Source organism: Entelurus aequoreus, linkage group LG10, assembly GCF_033978785.1.
Source record: "Entelurus aequoreus isolate RoL-2023_Sb linkage group LG10, RoL_Eaeq_v1.1, whole genome shotgun sequence".
Lineage (NCBI taxonomy): Eukaryota > Metazoa > Chordata > Actinopteri > Syngnathiformes > Syngnathidae > Entelurus > Entelurus aequoreus.
In genome coordinates, this window is record NC_084740.1 from 62,174,247 (window position 1) to 62,188,291 (window position 14,045).

Consider the following 14,045-nt stretch of genomic DNA (forward strand, 5'->3'; position numbering starts at 1 on the left):
CAAGTACCTCGGAGTCTTGTTCACGAGTGAGGGAAGAGTGGATCATGAGATCGACAAGCGAATCGGTGCGGCGTCCTCATTAATGCGGACGCTGTATCGATCCGTTGTGGTGAAGAAGGAGCTGAGCCGGAAGGCAAAGCTCTCAATTTACGGGTCGATCTACGTTCCCATCCTCACCCATGGTCATGAGCTTTGGGTTATGACCGAAAGGACAAGATCACGGGTACAAGCGGCCCAAATGAGTTTCCTCCGCCGGGTGGTGGGTCTCTCCCTTAGAGATAGGGTGAGAAGCTCTGCCATCCGGGGGGACCTCAAAGTAAAGCCGCTGCTCCTCCACATGGAGAGGAGCCAGATGAGGTGGTTCGGGCATCTGGTCAGGATGCCACCCGAACGCCTCCCTAGGGAGGTGTTTAGGGCACGTCCAACCGGTAGGAGGCCACGGGGAAGACCCAGGACACATTGGGAAGACTATGTCTCCCGGCTGGCCTGGGAACGCCTCGGGATCCCCCGGGAAGAGCTGGACGAAGTGGCTGGGGAGAGGGAAGTCTGGGTTTCCCTGCTTAGGCTGCTGCCCCCGCGACCCGACCTCGGATAAGCGGAAGAAGACGGATGGATGGATGGATGAAATATGTTTGGCAAAGCAGTAATTATAGTCTGCAAATGATGTGTTGTTGTTGAGTGTCGGTGCTGTCTAGAGCTCGGCAGAGTAACCGTGTAATACTCTTCCATATCAGTAGGTGGCAGCAGGTAGCTAATTGCTTTGTAGATGTCGGAAACAGCCGGAGGCAGTGTGCAGGTAAAATTGTGTCTAAGGTCTATCTGTGTTGGCCCTGCGATGAGGTGGTGACTTGTCCAGGGTGTACCCCGCCTTCCGCCCGAATGCAGCTGAGATAGGCTCCAGCACCCCCCGCGGCCCCAAAAGGGACAAGCTGTAGAAAATGGATGGATGGATGCTTAAACCAAAAATAAATAAAAGGTGAGTGCACCTAAGGAAAGGCATAGAAGCTTAGGGAAGGCTATGCAGAACTAAACTAAAACTGAACTGGCTACAAAATAATAAATAAATAATAATAAATAAACAAAAACAGGATGCTACAAAATAAACAAAAACAGGTTGCTGGACGACAGCAAAGACTTACTGTGGAGCAAAGACGGCGTCCACAATGTACATCCGAACATGACATGACAATCAACAATATGTCTCCACAAAGAAGGATACAAGTTTTCATTGTTTTCATTTTGTTATAAGAGGTGGCGATTTGTCCAGGGTGTACCCCGCCTTCCGCCCGAATGCAGCTGAGATAGACGCCAACACCCCCCGGGACCCCAAAAGGGACAAGCGGTAGAAAATGGATGGATGGATGGGCTGTTAAGGCTATAGCACTGTATTGGATCAGGCTTGCTCTTGTTTTTTTGCATATTTGAAAATAAAACTATATCATATCATATCATATCATATACACCTGTGGCCGGGCCAAGTGATTAGGACATCTGATTGTCATCATTTGGATGGGTGGCCAAACACTGTTGGCAATAAAGTGTATGTTCACCCTCTCGTTTCCTTCTTATGGTTCTGGGTTCAACCAATCAACACCCGCCGTCTTCGGGGGGGTCAAACTGTAAACAACCAATAGGGGAGCTCCATCGTGTGTCACGTGACTGTTGTTTATCTTCCACGGCAGACATGACAGTGTTGAAATCAAGCGTCAGCGCCAACACTGCCCAGCCTCGTCATTATTAAACTAGTCAAGTCGTCGAATGGCGGCCCAAGAAGAGGTTTTTTAAAAAAAAAGCTTTCCAGTCATCTCAATACGACGAGTTTAAAAGCAGCAAGTATGGTCATGTTGTTTCGTTTTAGCCTGTGTGGCTGCTAGCCGTTAGCTTCCTCCATTTTTCATAGTGTGGTTGTTTTTATTGGTGTTTACTTTCATCCCTGCATGTGCTGCTAGGCTATAGTAGTGTGGCGCACACAAAAACATTGAGGAAAGGTGAGTGTTTGGCACGTCATTGTCACCTTTATTAACTCTCACTGGGTAACACTTGGCACACTGACTAAGCTTAACCTATTGTTACTATAACAATCTACAAGGTTAATATAGGTTGCTTCTCTTTCTTCCCCTCCATTTATATGCTTTATTTTGTATCTCTAGTTATCATGTCATATATGTATTGTTGCATTTGAACAACTGTATTGTTGATAATAGAGGTAAATTATTGGTATTGTTCATTATCAATAGCGATATTTGTATTGCTCCATTTGTAGTGTAATAATGCTCATTGTCATTTCTGCATTATTATGTATTTCACTAACTGCTTCTTTGCTATCACTTTTACTATCATATTTGTACATATCCTATTTGCTGATGTTGTTCTATTGTTGTTGTTGTTGCGTTTGCTGTTGTTGTTGTTGTTGTCTCTCTGTCTAATCCCCCTCTTGTCCCCACAATTCCCCCCTCTGTCTTCCTTTTTTTCTCTTTCTATCCCCTCCTGCTCAGGCCCGGCTGCACCAAATGATAATATAAATACAAACCCCGTTTCCATATGAGTTGGGAAATTGTGTTAGATGTAAATATAAACGGAATACAATGATTTGCAAATCCTTTTCAAGCCATATTCAGTTGAATATGCTACAAAGACAACATATTTGATGTTCAAACTGATAAACTTTTTTTTTTTGCAAATAATCATTCACTTTACAATTTGATGGCAGCAACACGTGACAAAGAAGTTGGGAAAGGTGGCAATAAATACTGATAAAGTTGAGGAATGCTCATCAAACACTTATTTGGAACATCCCACAGGTGGACAGGCAAATTGGGAACAGGTGGGTGCCATGATTGGGTATAAAAGTAGATTCCATGAAATGCTCAGTCATTCACAAACAAGGATGGGGCGAGGGTCACCACTTTGTCAACAAATGCCTGAGCAAATTGTTGAACAGTTTAAGAAAAACCTTTCTCAAGCAGCTATTGCAAGGAATTTCGGGATTTCACCATCTACGCTCCGTAATATCATCAAAGGGTTCAGAGAATGTGGAGAAATCACTGCACGTAAGCAGCTAAGCCTGTGACCTTCCATCCCTCAGGCTGTACTGCATCAACAAGCCACATCAGTGTGTAAAGGATATCACCACATGGGCTCAGGAACACTTCAGAAACCCACTGTCAGTAACTACAGTTGGTCGCTACATCTGTAAGTGCAAGTTAAAACTCTCCTATGCAAGGCGAAAATTGTTTATCAACAACACCCAGAAACGCCGTCGGCTTCGCTGGGCCTGAGCTCATCCAAGATGGACTGATACAAAGTGGAAAAGTGTTCCGTGGTCTGACGAGTCCACATTTCAAATTGTTTTTGGAAACTGTGGACGTCGTGTCCTCCGGACCAAAGAGGAAAAGAACCATATTGTTATAGGTGCAAAGTGTAAAAGGCAGCATGTGTGATGGTATGGGGGTGTATTAGTGCCCAAGACATGGGTAACTTACACATCTGTGAAGGCACCATTAATGCTGAAAGGTACATACAGCTTTTGGAGCAACATATGTTGCCATCCAAGCAACGTTACCATGGACGCCCCTGCTTATTTCAGCAAGACAATGCCAAGCCAAGTGTTACATCAACGTGGCTTCATAGTAAAAGAGTGCGGGTACTAGACTGGCCTGCCTGTAGTCCAGACATTGAAAATGTGTGTCACCTAAAATAGCACAAGGGAGACCCCCGGACTGTTGAACAACTTAAGCTGTACATCAAGCAAGAATGGGAAAGAATACCACTTCAAAAATGTGTCTCCTCAGTTCCCAAACCTTTACTGAGTGTTGTTAAAAGGAAAGGCCATGTAACACGGTGGTGAACATGCCCTTTCCCAACTACTTTGGCACGTGTTGCAGCCATAAAATTCTAAGTTATTTATTATTTGCAAAAAAAAAATCAAGTTTATGAGTTTGAACATCAAAATTGTTGTCTTTGTAGTGCATTCAATTGAATATGGCTTGAAAAGGATTTGCAAATCATTGTATTCCGTTTATATTTACATCTAACACCATTTCCCAACTCATATGGAAACGGGGTTTGTACATTTAATAAAATCAAATACAAATAAGGCATCAAGAGAAGTATCCTACACTTCTCTTTTGTAAAGTACATCTGAACAGCCGATATGGGCATCTACATCAACTATATGATTTGCCTGAGAAGCTGGACAGGACAAAAAATAAATAACTCTCACTGTCTGTTGATCATCAGCAGGTTGATGGAAAGAAGGAGTGTAGAGCTAAAGTTGCTTCAGATGGAGTGAACTCTTGGCACCTTAAAGGATGAGTCACAGATGGTGCCTGAGTGAGTACCTGGGTTTAACAGAACATTTGATATACGCCACTATGGGTGTAACGGTACACAACAATTTTGGTTCGGTACGTACCTCGGTTTAGAGGTCACGGTTCGGTTCATTTTCGGTACAGTAAGAAAACAACAAAATATAAATTGTTTGGTTATTTATTTACCAAATGTGTAAACAATGGCATAACATACATATACACACAGGGTCCATTGCCAGGGTTCATGTGGTCAACATATATAAAATAAAAACTAAATAAGATAAGGCTCAGAATGGTTTCTTAACGAAACCTTTCTACATGAGTACAGCTCTGGTAATGGGTACATTCGCACCCACCTGCACAAATGTACTTCAAAATGTAACAATCAAAATAAATATTACTTTTTTTGTTCGTTTACTAGGGCATGCATGTATAATATGCATTAGTTTGACCATTTAAAATCATCGATAATAAAAAGGAGATGCTTGGAAATAGCATAAAAATGCCCCTAAAACTTGGAAAAACGTGATTCATAGCGTTACTTTTTGGTGTAACCATCATGAGCATTCTGTTCAGGTATATTTCTTTTATATTTTGATAAATCATCATATTTATGTATTACTAAATTTAAATAGGTATTGATCAATCTTTAAGTTGTGTGTATTTGATTTCAGCTTGCTTTTGACATCTTATTTAGAATTGTAGTTGAAACTTTTACAACCTTGTGTTGCGCTCATGATGGCGTAACCAAACTAGATTATTTTGAATATTTATTCCCTTTTTTACATATAGTATATTTAAATACAATGTGTTTTATGCTTTTTTTTATTTTTGGAACATGTACTATACATATAATACAATAAAGTCCCATATAAAATTATGTTTCTAGCAATACTTAAATTTTGCCTTTGAAAGTAACACTCTAATGTCCATTAGTGGAGCTGTCCACATGTATACAAGTCGGGGGGGCCGAGACGTCACCGACTGATGCATAAGGAGTGGTCCCGACTTGGAACAGCTAGCGAATCATCTGTGGAGGCTGATCCGTGGTGTATAGTATATGTATAAGTATTAGGGCTGCAACTAACTATTAATTTGATAATCGATTAATCTGTCGATTATTACTTCGATTAATCGATTAATAATCGGATAAAAGAGAGACAAACTACATTTCTATCCTTTCCAGTATTTTATTGAAAAAAAAAACAGCATACTGGGACCATACTTATTTTGATTATTGTTTCTCAGCTGTTTGTACATGTTGCAGTTTATAAATAAAGGTTTATTTTAAAAAAATAAAATAAAATAAATAAAAAATAAAAATAAATAAATAAATAAATTGCCTCCGCGCATGCGCATAGCATAGATCCAACGAATCGATGACCAAAATAATCGCCAACTATTTTTATAATCGATTTTAATCGAAATAGTTGTTGCAGCCCTAATAGGTATATGTGTATATAAAGGTATATACAGTATAGGCGTAATATGATCAAACTTTCTTGTTCTTGTCAAAAGTCTAGCAGCCACAAACTGCAATCTTTTAATGCTAGACATAGGGAGACCCCAAAATTGTGCTCATGATGGTGTAACCAAACTTGACTTCATTTAATGATCTTATTTTGAATATTTATTCCCTTTTTTACATTTAGTATAATTAAATATTCATTTATAAACATTGAATACATTTCAAATATCAATAAAATGCAATTGCCTTCATCTTTTAGGGTAATGTTTAGTTACACCAAGTCATGAGCGTAACACTAAGCTTCATCACTTTGACTTGTAATATCTCTAATTCTGGTGGCGCTTTATGCTTTTTTATTTTTGGAACATGTACTATACATATAATACAATAAAGTCCCATATAAAATTATGTTTCTAGCAATACTTTAATTTTGCCTTTGAAAGTAAGACTCCAATGTCCATTAATGGAGCTGTACACACATATAAAGTGCTTTTTTTGATTTATTGATTGAGACTTTTATTAGTAGGTTGCACAGTACAGTACATATTCCGTACAATTGACCACTAAATGGTAACACCCCAATAAGTTTTTCAACTTGTTTAAGTCGGGGTCCACTTAAATCAACATTAAACTGCCTCAAGTTGTTGCTCAGATAAAATAAGATGACAAAACTTTTTTTCCACATATAAAAAGTGCAACATTAAACAGTTTCAAGTCAACTCAGCCTCAGATGAACTTTTCTTTCCCCCCCAGCCTGGCTAACTTGGCATTAAGAGGATATATGGGCTCATTGTTCTTCCACCATAGAAGTGGCTCAAAATCTAGTTTCTAATGCAATATGGTCTTAAATCTGCTGCTATAAAAACATTTGTTATTGCTTTAGCCCTGCCTGACTCGCCGAGGAGAGGCTGCTTGAATGCGGTGGTGACGCTTCAAATGGGTTAGCATGTTTGACGTGTTGTCAGAAGCAGCTGCTGAACAATGTCGGCAAACCTCCGTCCTCCATTGTTGTATCGCGCAGCCAAAGTGTTCCCAAAAGGGAGATCTTAACGAGGCAGGAGGGTCTTCCAGCTCTGGCTTTTACATGTTGTTGTAGCCCGGTCGCTGCTAGCATGCCGTGTGTTGTGCCTTGTTGTGCATTGTTTACACATTGTTTACGCTACTTAATATGTCCGTGTGGAAACTCGTTCAGTACACCTCCGAACCGAACCGAATCCCCCGTACCGAACAGTTCAATACAAATACATGTACCGTTACACCCCTATACGCCACTCATGCAAATCAGCATACTCCCCATTTCCCTCCTCAGGTACTTTCCAGCGCTCACTCCATGTGCAACATCCTCAGTGCGTCTTCCTCAGCCGGTTGTACATCTTCTGCTCTCGGGGGGCTCCGACTCGAAAAGCATGGCGCCGCAGGACTTACCAGCTTAGACAAAAGCTGGGGATCCACACCGGTGGCTTGTGTTTGAACAGCTCGACACCTCGCTGGTCTGCGGGCCTGAGCCAGCACATGTCACGAGTGAGGAACACGCTGGACACGGTTTCTAAAGCCGTGACGCCCACAGACCTTCTCTCCAAGATCACCAGACTCAAAGCCCAGAAGCCTGGGACAAATGTGGGGCCGGCTGCGGAAAAAGGGACCGCTGCTGCTTCCAAGTCAACATCTGTAACTGCACTAGAAGCTGCTGCCACTACCTCCTCCTCGCAGCCTCACAACGCCACACAAGCCACCGACGCTGTTGCCACCGTACCCGCGCAGGAGAGTAAGGAGATTAAGCTGAGGCGTGTCACACCTGAGGAGCCTCAACAATCCTCCAACGGGAAACAAACCCAAGCACTTTTCCACCCTAGCAGCTTGTCAGTCAACCTGGATCAAACCTACAACTACGTAGCCCATCACATCAATTCCTACTTCGACAGCAGTACCAAAACTCAGCAGAAAGACCACGTGGAAAAGCCTCCACAATCAAGTGACCTAATGTGTAATACACCGCCCCTTCCCGCCAAGAAAGGCTTTGGCCACTACCTGGCCTACTCCACTCCCACCGTGCAAGCTTTTGTCGGGAGCTACATCACCCCCTTGGTGCCAAAGTTCAGGACGGGGGAGTCCAAAAGTGCTACGGATGATGCCGTTAAGCTTGAGGATGCGCCGGGGAAGCAGGCGGAGGTCAGCATCATTAAAGAGCAGAAGGTGGAAGATGAGAAGGCCAAGAAACTTCTTCTTCAAAGGGAAAAGGTAAGTGCTTTGGATTGAGTTGCCATGGCTACAGAGCACCTGTTGTAGCGTGTATAAATATCAGAATGTGTTCACATCTCCTGCAGCGACATGTCTAATGCTTGTGGCAAGCCCTGCGTGACTGCATGTATTTTTAGACCGGCTGCTCATGTGACCAGGCCTTGATGGTGAACACAATCCCCAACCTGTTTGTTATCATCAAGCTTCCTTATGTTGTATGACACACCTTATCAGGCATTCCAAGCATCAAAAAAGTGACTTCAAACTTGACTATTACAACTGCCAGCGCCTGCATGGAAAGCCTGGCATCTGTAAAGCTGAAAAGAAAGTGTGGAGGATTCCGATGAAAAAAGCTGCCTAACCGTACCTCAAAAATAACTGATTTGACCGTAATACCACATAAATGTCATATTGCAGAATAATCAATGCTTAATCAAATGTACCTTTTTTGTAATGCCTAATTCTTAGGGGAGTTATGTAAATTATTGTAATAATTATAATGTAATATTTCCTAATCACATGAATGTATATTGTATTCCCATCCATCCATTTTCTACCACTTGTCCCTTTCGAGGTCGCGGGGGGTGCTGGAGCCTATCTCAGCTGCACATGGGCGGAAGGCGGGGTACACCCTGGACAAGTCGCCACCTTGTATATTGTATTATAACATGTATAGAGGGATCCAATTTTCAATGAGACACTAATTCAGAGTACTATAATCAATATTATTTTATTAGGTTATACACATTTAAAAATGTGTACGTGATTTAAAAAATCACAATGTTATTTAATGTTTATAAAATACATTTGTAATAGAGATAATAAATTATACATATTTAGAAATGATGTATATGTGATTTTAAAACTCACAATGTTATTTTATATTTTTATAAAATACATTTGTAATAGGGATTGGAATCTCTTGATTTGATCACGATTCCTGGGGTGGCGATTTAATTTCGAACACGATTCTTTCTTTTTCTTTCTTTCTTTTAGTTTATTTCGAACATGAACACATTTACATCATAATACATCACACAATTTCATATCATTTCATTTACATCATGCCCGAAAAGGAGTAGGAAGAAGCAAAACTTATTTAATCCTACCCCTTTCCCACTTCAAAGCGTTTACAATTATATAAAATCATTTACTGACCTTTTTATATAATAAAATAACATCTATGAATTAGTATATACAACAGTTTGTAATATGTAATTAATTAATTCAGTCATTATTAACATACTGAGATGAAGAATATTTTCAATAAGGTTGGAAGTTTTTCTCATAATTCTTCTTCTTTGTACTTTGTAAGCACTATTAATTTAAACAACCTCTTAAACTGGATCATGTCAGTACAATTTTTAACTTCTTTACTTAATCCATTCCATAATTTAATTCCACATACTGTTATGCTGAAAGTTTTAAGTGTTGTACATGCATATAAATGTTTTATATGCACGTACGTTCTTGCAATATATTATTTGGTATGATAATAAAACCTTTCCCAAACAGGTTGCAAGTTACAAAAGATCCTCTTGGCTGCTGACACCAATGACATACGCACAGTGTGGTGGCCTAAAATTGATTCTTAAAAAATGTATACATATATAAAGTTTTACAAAGCAAATCTTGATCATTTTTAATCGATTTAGAATCAGAATAAGCAAGTATCGCGATTCGGATGTGAAACAATTTTTTTGAGCACCCCTAATTTGTATTGATGAAGGCCTCCCCGAAGAAAAGCTTTAAACATGAGATGGAGCTAACATTTAATGAGACTAAAACAATATTATATAACACTTTATATTATATGGTATTTATCATAATATAATATTTTCTTAAGTGTTCCCTTGTTTAACGCTGGCGTTATGTTCCAAAAAATACCCGCTTTAAGTGAAATCCGTGCAGGGGCACCGCTAGGGATTTTGGGCCCCATGAAAAGAATCTTTACAGGGCCCCCATTATTTTTTCTGTATTATAATTTCATCATCATTAGGGGCCTCTCTGGGCCCCCCTCCATCATGGGCCCCTAGAATCCGTCTCCTTTACCCCCCCTTTTCGGTGCCCCTAAATCCGTGTAGTAGAAGTAGATTTTTTTATTTTTAGTTTTTTATGTTTTTTCATTTACATGTTTTTTTTCATTTACTGTGCATGTTTTTTCGTTTATAGGATGTTTTTTTTGTTTGCAGTACTGTACAGTATATGTTTTTTTGTTTCTTATTTATATTTTAAGTCTGTAAAACCCTTAACCACACACTTTATAAACTTTTCTCAGACAGGCATTAACATTTTCTCACATTTCTCTTGTTTAAACACTCTCAAAGTTCAAACCTTTGTGGATTTAAAAAAATAAGTACAGTACACTACTCTATTAAAGAATGAAACCAAAGATCAAAACCTGTTTTTTAGGGCTCTACGATTTTTTTACCTATAAATAAGCCTGGGTTTTATCATAAAGCCCACAGCATTTCCACACATAACCAGAGTAACACCATCTTTTTGGGCCTTATCCTGTGTTTTAGCCTCGTCTTTCATTATAAAGGTGCGAGAGGGCATTAGTTTCCAAAATAAGTCTGTCTTACCCATATTAAAAACCTCTACAAGATTATATCCCCCACCACAGTATACATTCTGTACTGTACAGGACACATGGCTTGAAGAAGATTGATTGGCAATGTTCTACAGTCCCTTAGCCAATCAGGACGCAAAAAACAATGCGCATTCATACACTGTAAAAAAGCAAAAAAAAAAGCATGCAACACTGTAAAAAATTACACAGACAAAAATCAGTGTAAAAGTGAAAAGTAAACCGTGTTGTAGCGAGGGAACACTGTATATATTTAAAATATATACTATATTTAAATATATTTAAAAAAAATAGTTTATACCTATAAACATGTCACTTCAGGTGCCTCCTTTTTTTAAAAGTAAATACTGTACTGTAAAGTAAATTTTCGGACTATTTACTAATATTTTTTATGATATGGTTTAATCAAAGATTGAATCTATTTTTGTAAGTCATTTTAATTTGTTATTTGAATCACTAAAGCATGGCAGGGAATTGGTTTCTTCTATTAGGACCAAAAATAAGTTGATAAGAAAAAATACAGCGTATAATGTGCATTTGTGGGTTGCATGTTTTTGAGAACTGTATAACAATTTTGTTGAGGTTTTAGTATTTAGCACATGTAAATGCTCTGTCTGTCCCCCACACCTGCCTTCAAAGCAACCATGAGTGTCATTTACGTACCACGGCGGTATTTGTTTTGCAGTACAAATGGACACTTACATTCTGAACAGTTTTTTAGGTAATATTTATTATTTTCCCTCATCCAGATCATTGCCAGGGTGAGCGTGGACAATCGAACCCGTGCTCTGGTCCAAGCCCTCCACAGGGCCACAGATGTGAGGGTTTACATCAGCAGAGTGGAGGACCTCAGCTACCATCTCCTGGAGTTCCCTGAGACTTGTGGGGTTGCTGTCAAGGTGAGGTATCTAGTCGGCCCTTCTGGGTTTGCTGCGGGGCAAACACTATGTGGATGTGGACCATGGTCTTATGGGCATGCGCTGCATTTATTTATATCACAGCCTTATCTCCATCAGGGCCTAACCTATTTCTAACCGTGGCTACTTTTACCAATGTAGGCAAAGGTTCTACTAATGCCCTGTGAAGCGAAGACAGTTGACTCCCACATCTAGAATTGGTTGCCACTGTCAACTGTAGTTCTTCTGAAACAGAAAAATAGGGATGCATTGTGACTGACTGAGTTATGTGAAGGATTCTGCTTGTATTTGTCCTCCAATCTGCCTAGAAAACTCCAATGTGTTCCTGTGTTCCTCAGGAGAAAGTCATCCCCTGCTTATTGCGTCTACAACAAGCAAAAGACCCTGGTCTGAGGGAAGCAGTTCGAGAAGCTCTTACTCTGGTGGGCTACCATAAAGCAGTTAAAGGCCGAGGCATACGCATCCTGTCCATAGACGGAGGAGGTTTAAGGTACATTCAGCATCCTAATACAGGAGGCTTTTCTACTTCCTGATACGGGTTATCCATCACAAATGCTTTTATAGATTACTTTCCTCAAGCCTTTTACGGAACGCAACTTATTTTTCATTGTAAGGTTTTTTGTTTTGAACAGCATACAGTCGTGGCCAAAAGTGTACATACACTTGTAAAGAACATCATGTCATGGCTGTCTTGAGTTTCCAATCATTTCTACAACTCTTATTTTTTTGTGATAGAGTGCTTGGAGCACATACTTATTGGTCACAAAAAACATTCATGAAGTTTGGTTATTTTATGAATTTATTATACATGGAAAAATATAAGACCTTCTGCAGGAAACTTCTGTGGTCAGATGAAACAAAAATGGAGCTGTTTGGCCACAATACCCAGCAATATGTTTGGAGGAGAAAAGGTAAGGCCTTTAATCCCAGGAACACCAAACATACCGTCAAGCATGGTGGTGGTAGTATTATACTCTGGGCTTGTTAAGCTGCCAATGGAACTGGTGTTTTACAGAGAGTAAATGGGACAATGAAAAAGGAGAATTACCTCCAAATTCTTCAGGACAATCTAAAGTCATCAGTCCGGAGGTTGGGTCTTGGGCACAGTTGGGTGTTCCAACAGGACAATGACCCCAAACACATGTTAAAAGTGGTAAAGGAATGGCTAAATCAGGCTAGAAAGAAGGTTTTAGAATGGCCTCCCCAAAGTCCTGACTTAAATGTATGGACAATGCTGAAGAAACAAGTCCATGTCAGAAAACCAACAAATTTAGCTGAACTTCACCAATTTTGTCAAGAGGAGTGATCAAAAATTCAACCAGACGCTTGTGGATGGCTACCAAAAGCGCCTTATTGCAGGTCAACTTGCCAAGGGACATGTAAGCAAATATTAACATTGCTGTATGTATACTTTTGACCCTCACATTTTCAGTAGACCCATAATAAATTCATAAAAGAAGCAAACTTCATGAATGTTTTTTGTGACCAACAAGTATGTGCTCCAATCACTCTATCACCAAAAAATAAGAGTTGTAGAAATGATTGGAAACTCAAGACAGCCATGACATGATGTTCTTTACAAGTGTATGTACACTTTTGATCGTGACTGTAAATACAAATATGAAAGCAAAAAGGCACCTTGTAAAGAGAAAAAGGGGATAACTGATATCAAACACAAACTGTTGACTTAAAATTCGGGCTGCTCATGTAATTAAAATATTTAATCCCGATTAGTCGCATTTTGTTCTCAGTTAACTCAACTAATCGCGGGAAAAATCTAGTCATCATTAGTAAGTGTGCCGTAGACAGATAATTTTCTAGTTTTGATACCATGACTGGATTTAATTGACTGTTTTTAAACAATATACTTTTTAAACAGCTCAACACAAATAAGATAAACACGCTTTTAAAGAGAATTTAAAAAAGGGTGTGCAGAAAGTCTGACCAGGCATGAGAGGAAAGCAAATAGGAATAAAAAAACAAGTGTTGGATTAATAACAACTCAAATGTGTGTTTATTAGTTGTCAGTGCTATAAAGCTACACATCCACAATCCAGGTGTTACTATGTCTGTCTCTCCATTTGAAATGGCATATGTACATCGGGCCCCGAAGCACCCACAGGATCGGCGCCTATGCCCATGTGTATGACTCTTCAAGTGCTTTACCTTTTGTCCATAGCTTCTTTTCCAATTTCTAAATCCAGAAGTGATAAAGGTGAGCCGTGATTTTACAGACAATAGTGTTTGTCCTTGCAATATAAAAACACAAAACTAGCATCTGTACTGCGTCATGATGAAGTCCTTGTAGCACTTTTTGACACAACTTGAGTGTCCATGAATTTTGGGTGTGGCAAATGTCACACAATGCCACTGAACTGCACTTACTATGAACAAAAACACAATTTTTGGTGAACTCTTGTAAAATATCCACTTACTCTTTTTTTACCTGTCAGTTTGCTCCTGTTTTTCCTTCCCCTTGACTCCCTGCCTCAAGACCAGGGGTGGGCAATTAATTTTTACCG

At 39.7% G+C, this 14,045-nt stretch overlaps 1 protein-coding gene across 2 annotated transcripts in view; it reads left to right on the forward strand.

The window, feature by feature from the left end:
* The first annotated feature begins 1,670 nt into the window (after window positions 1-1,670).
* LOC133658885 (calcium-independent phospholipase A2-gamma-like) overlaps window positions 1,671-14,045 on the forward strand; it is a 42,579-nt gene continuing 30,204 nt past the window's right edge. The window contains exons 1-5 of one of the 2 annotated variants that reach the window (XM_062061374.1): window positions 1,671-1,988; window positions 4,240-4,332; window positions 7,088-8,016; window positions 11,356-11,505; window positions 11,862-12,013. In XM_062061374.1, the coding sequence (XP_061917358.1) occupies window positions 4,311-4,332; window positions 7,088-8,016; window positions 11,356-11,505; window positions 11,862-12,013 (1,253 nt within the window). In that variant the 5' untranslated portion in view covers window positions 1,671-1,988; window positions 4,240-4,310. The remainder of the gene's footprint in view (window positions 1,989-4,239; window positions 4,333-7,087; window positions 8,017-11,355; window positions 11,506-11,861; window positions 12,014-14,045) is intronic. The other variant, XM_062061376.1, reaches the window with a different exon arrangement.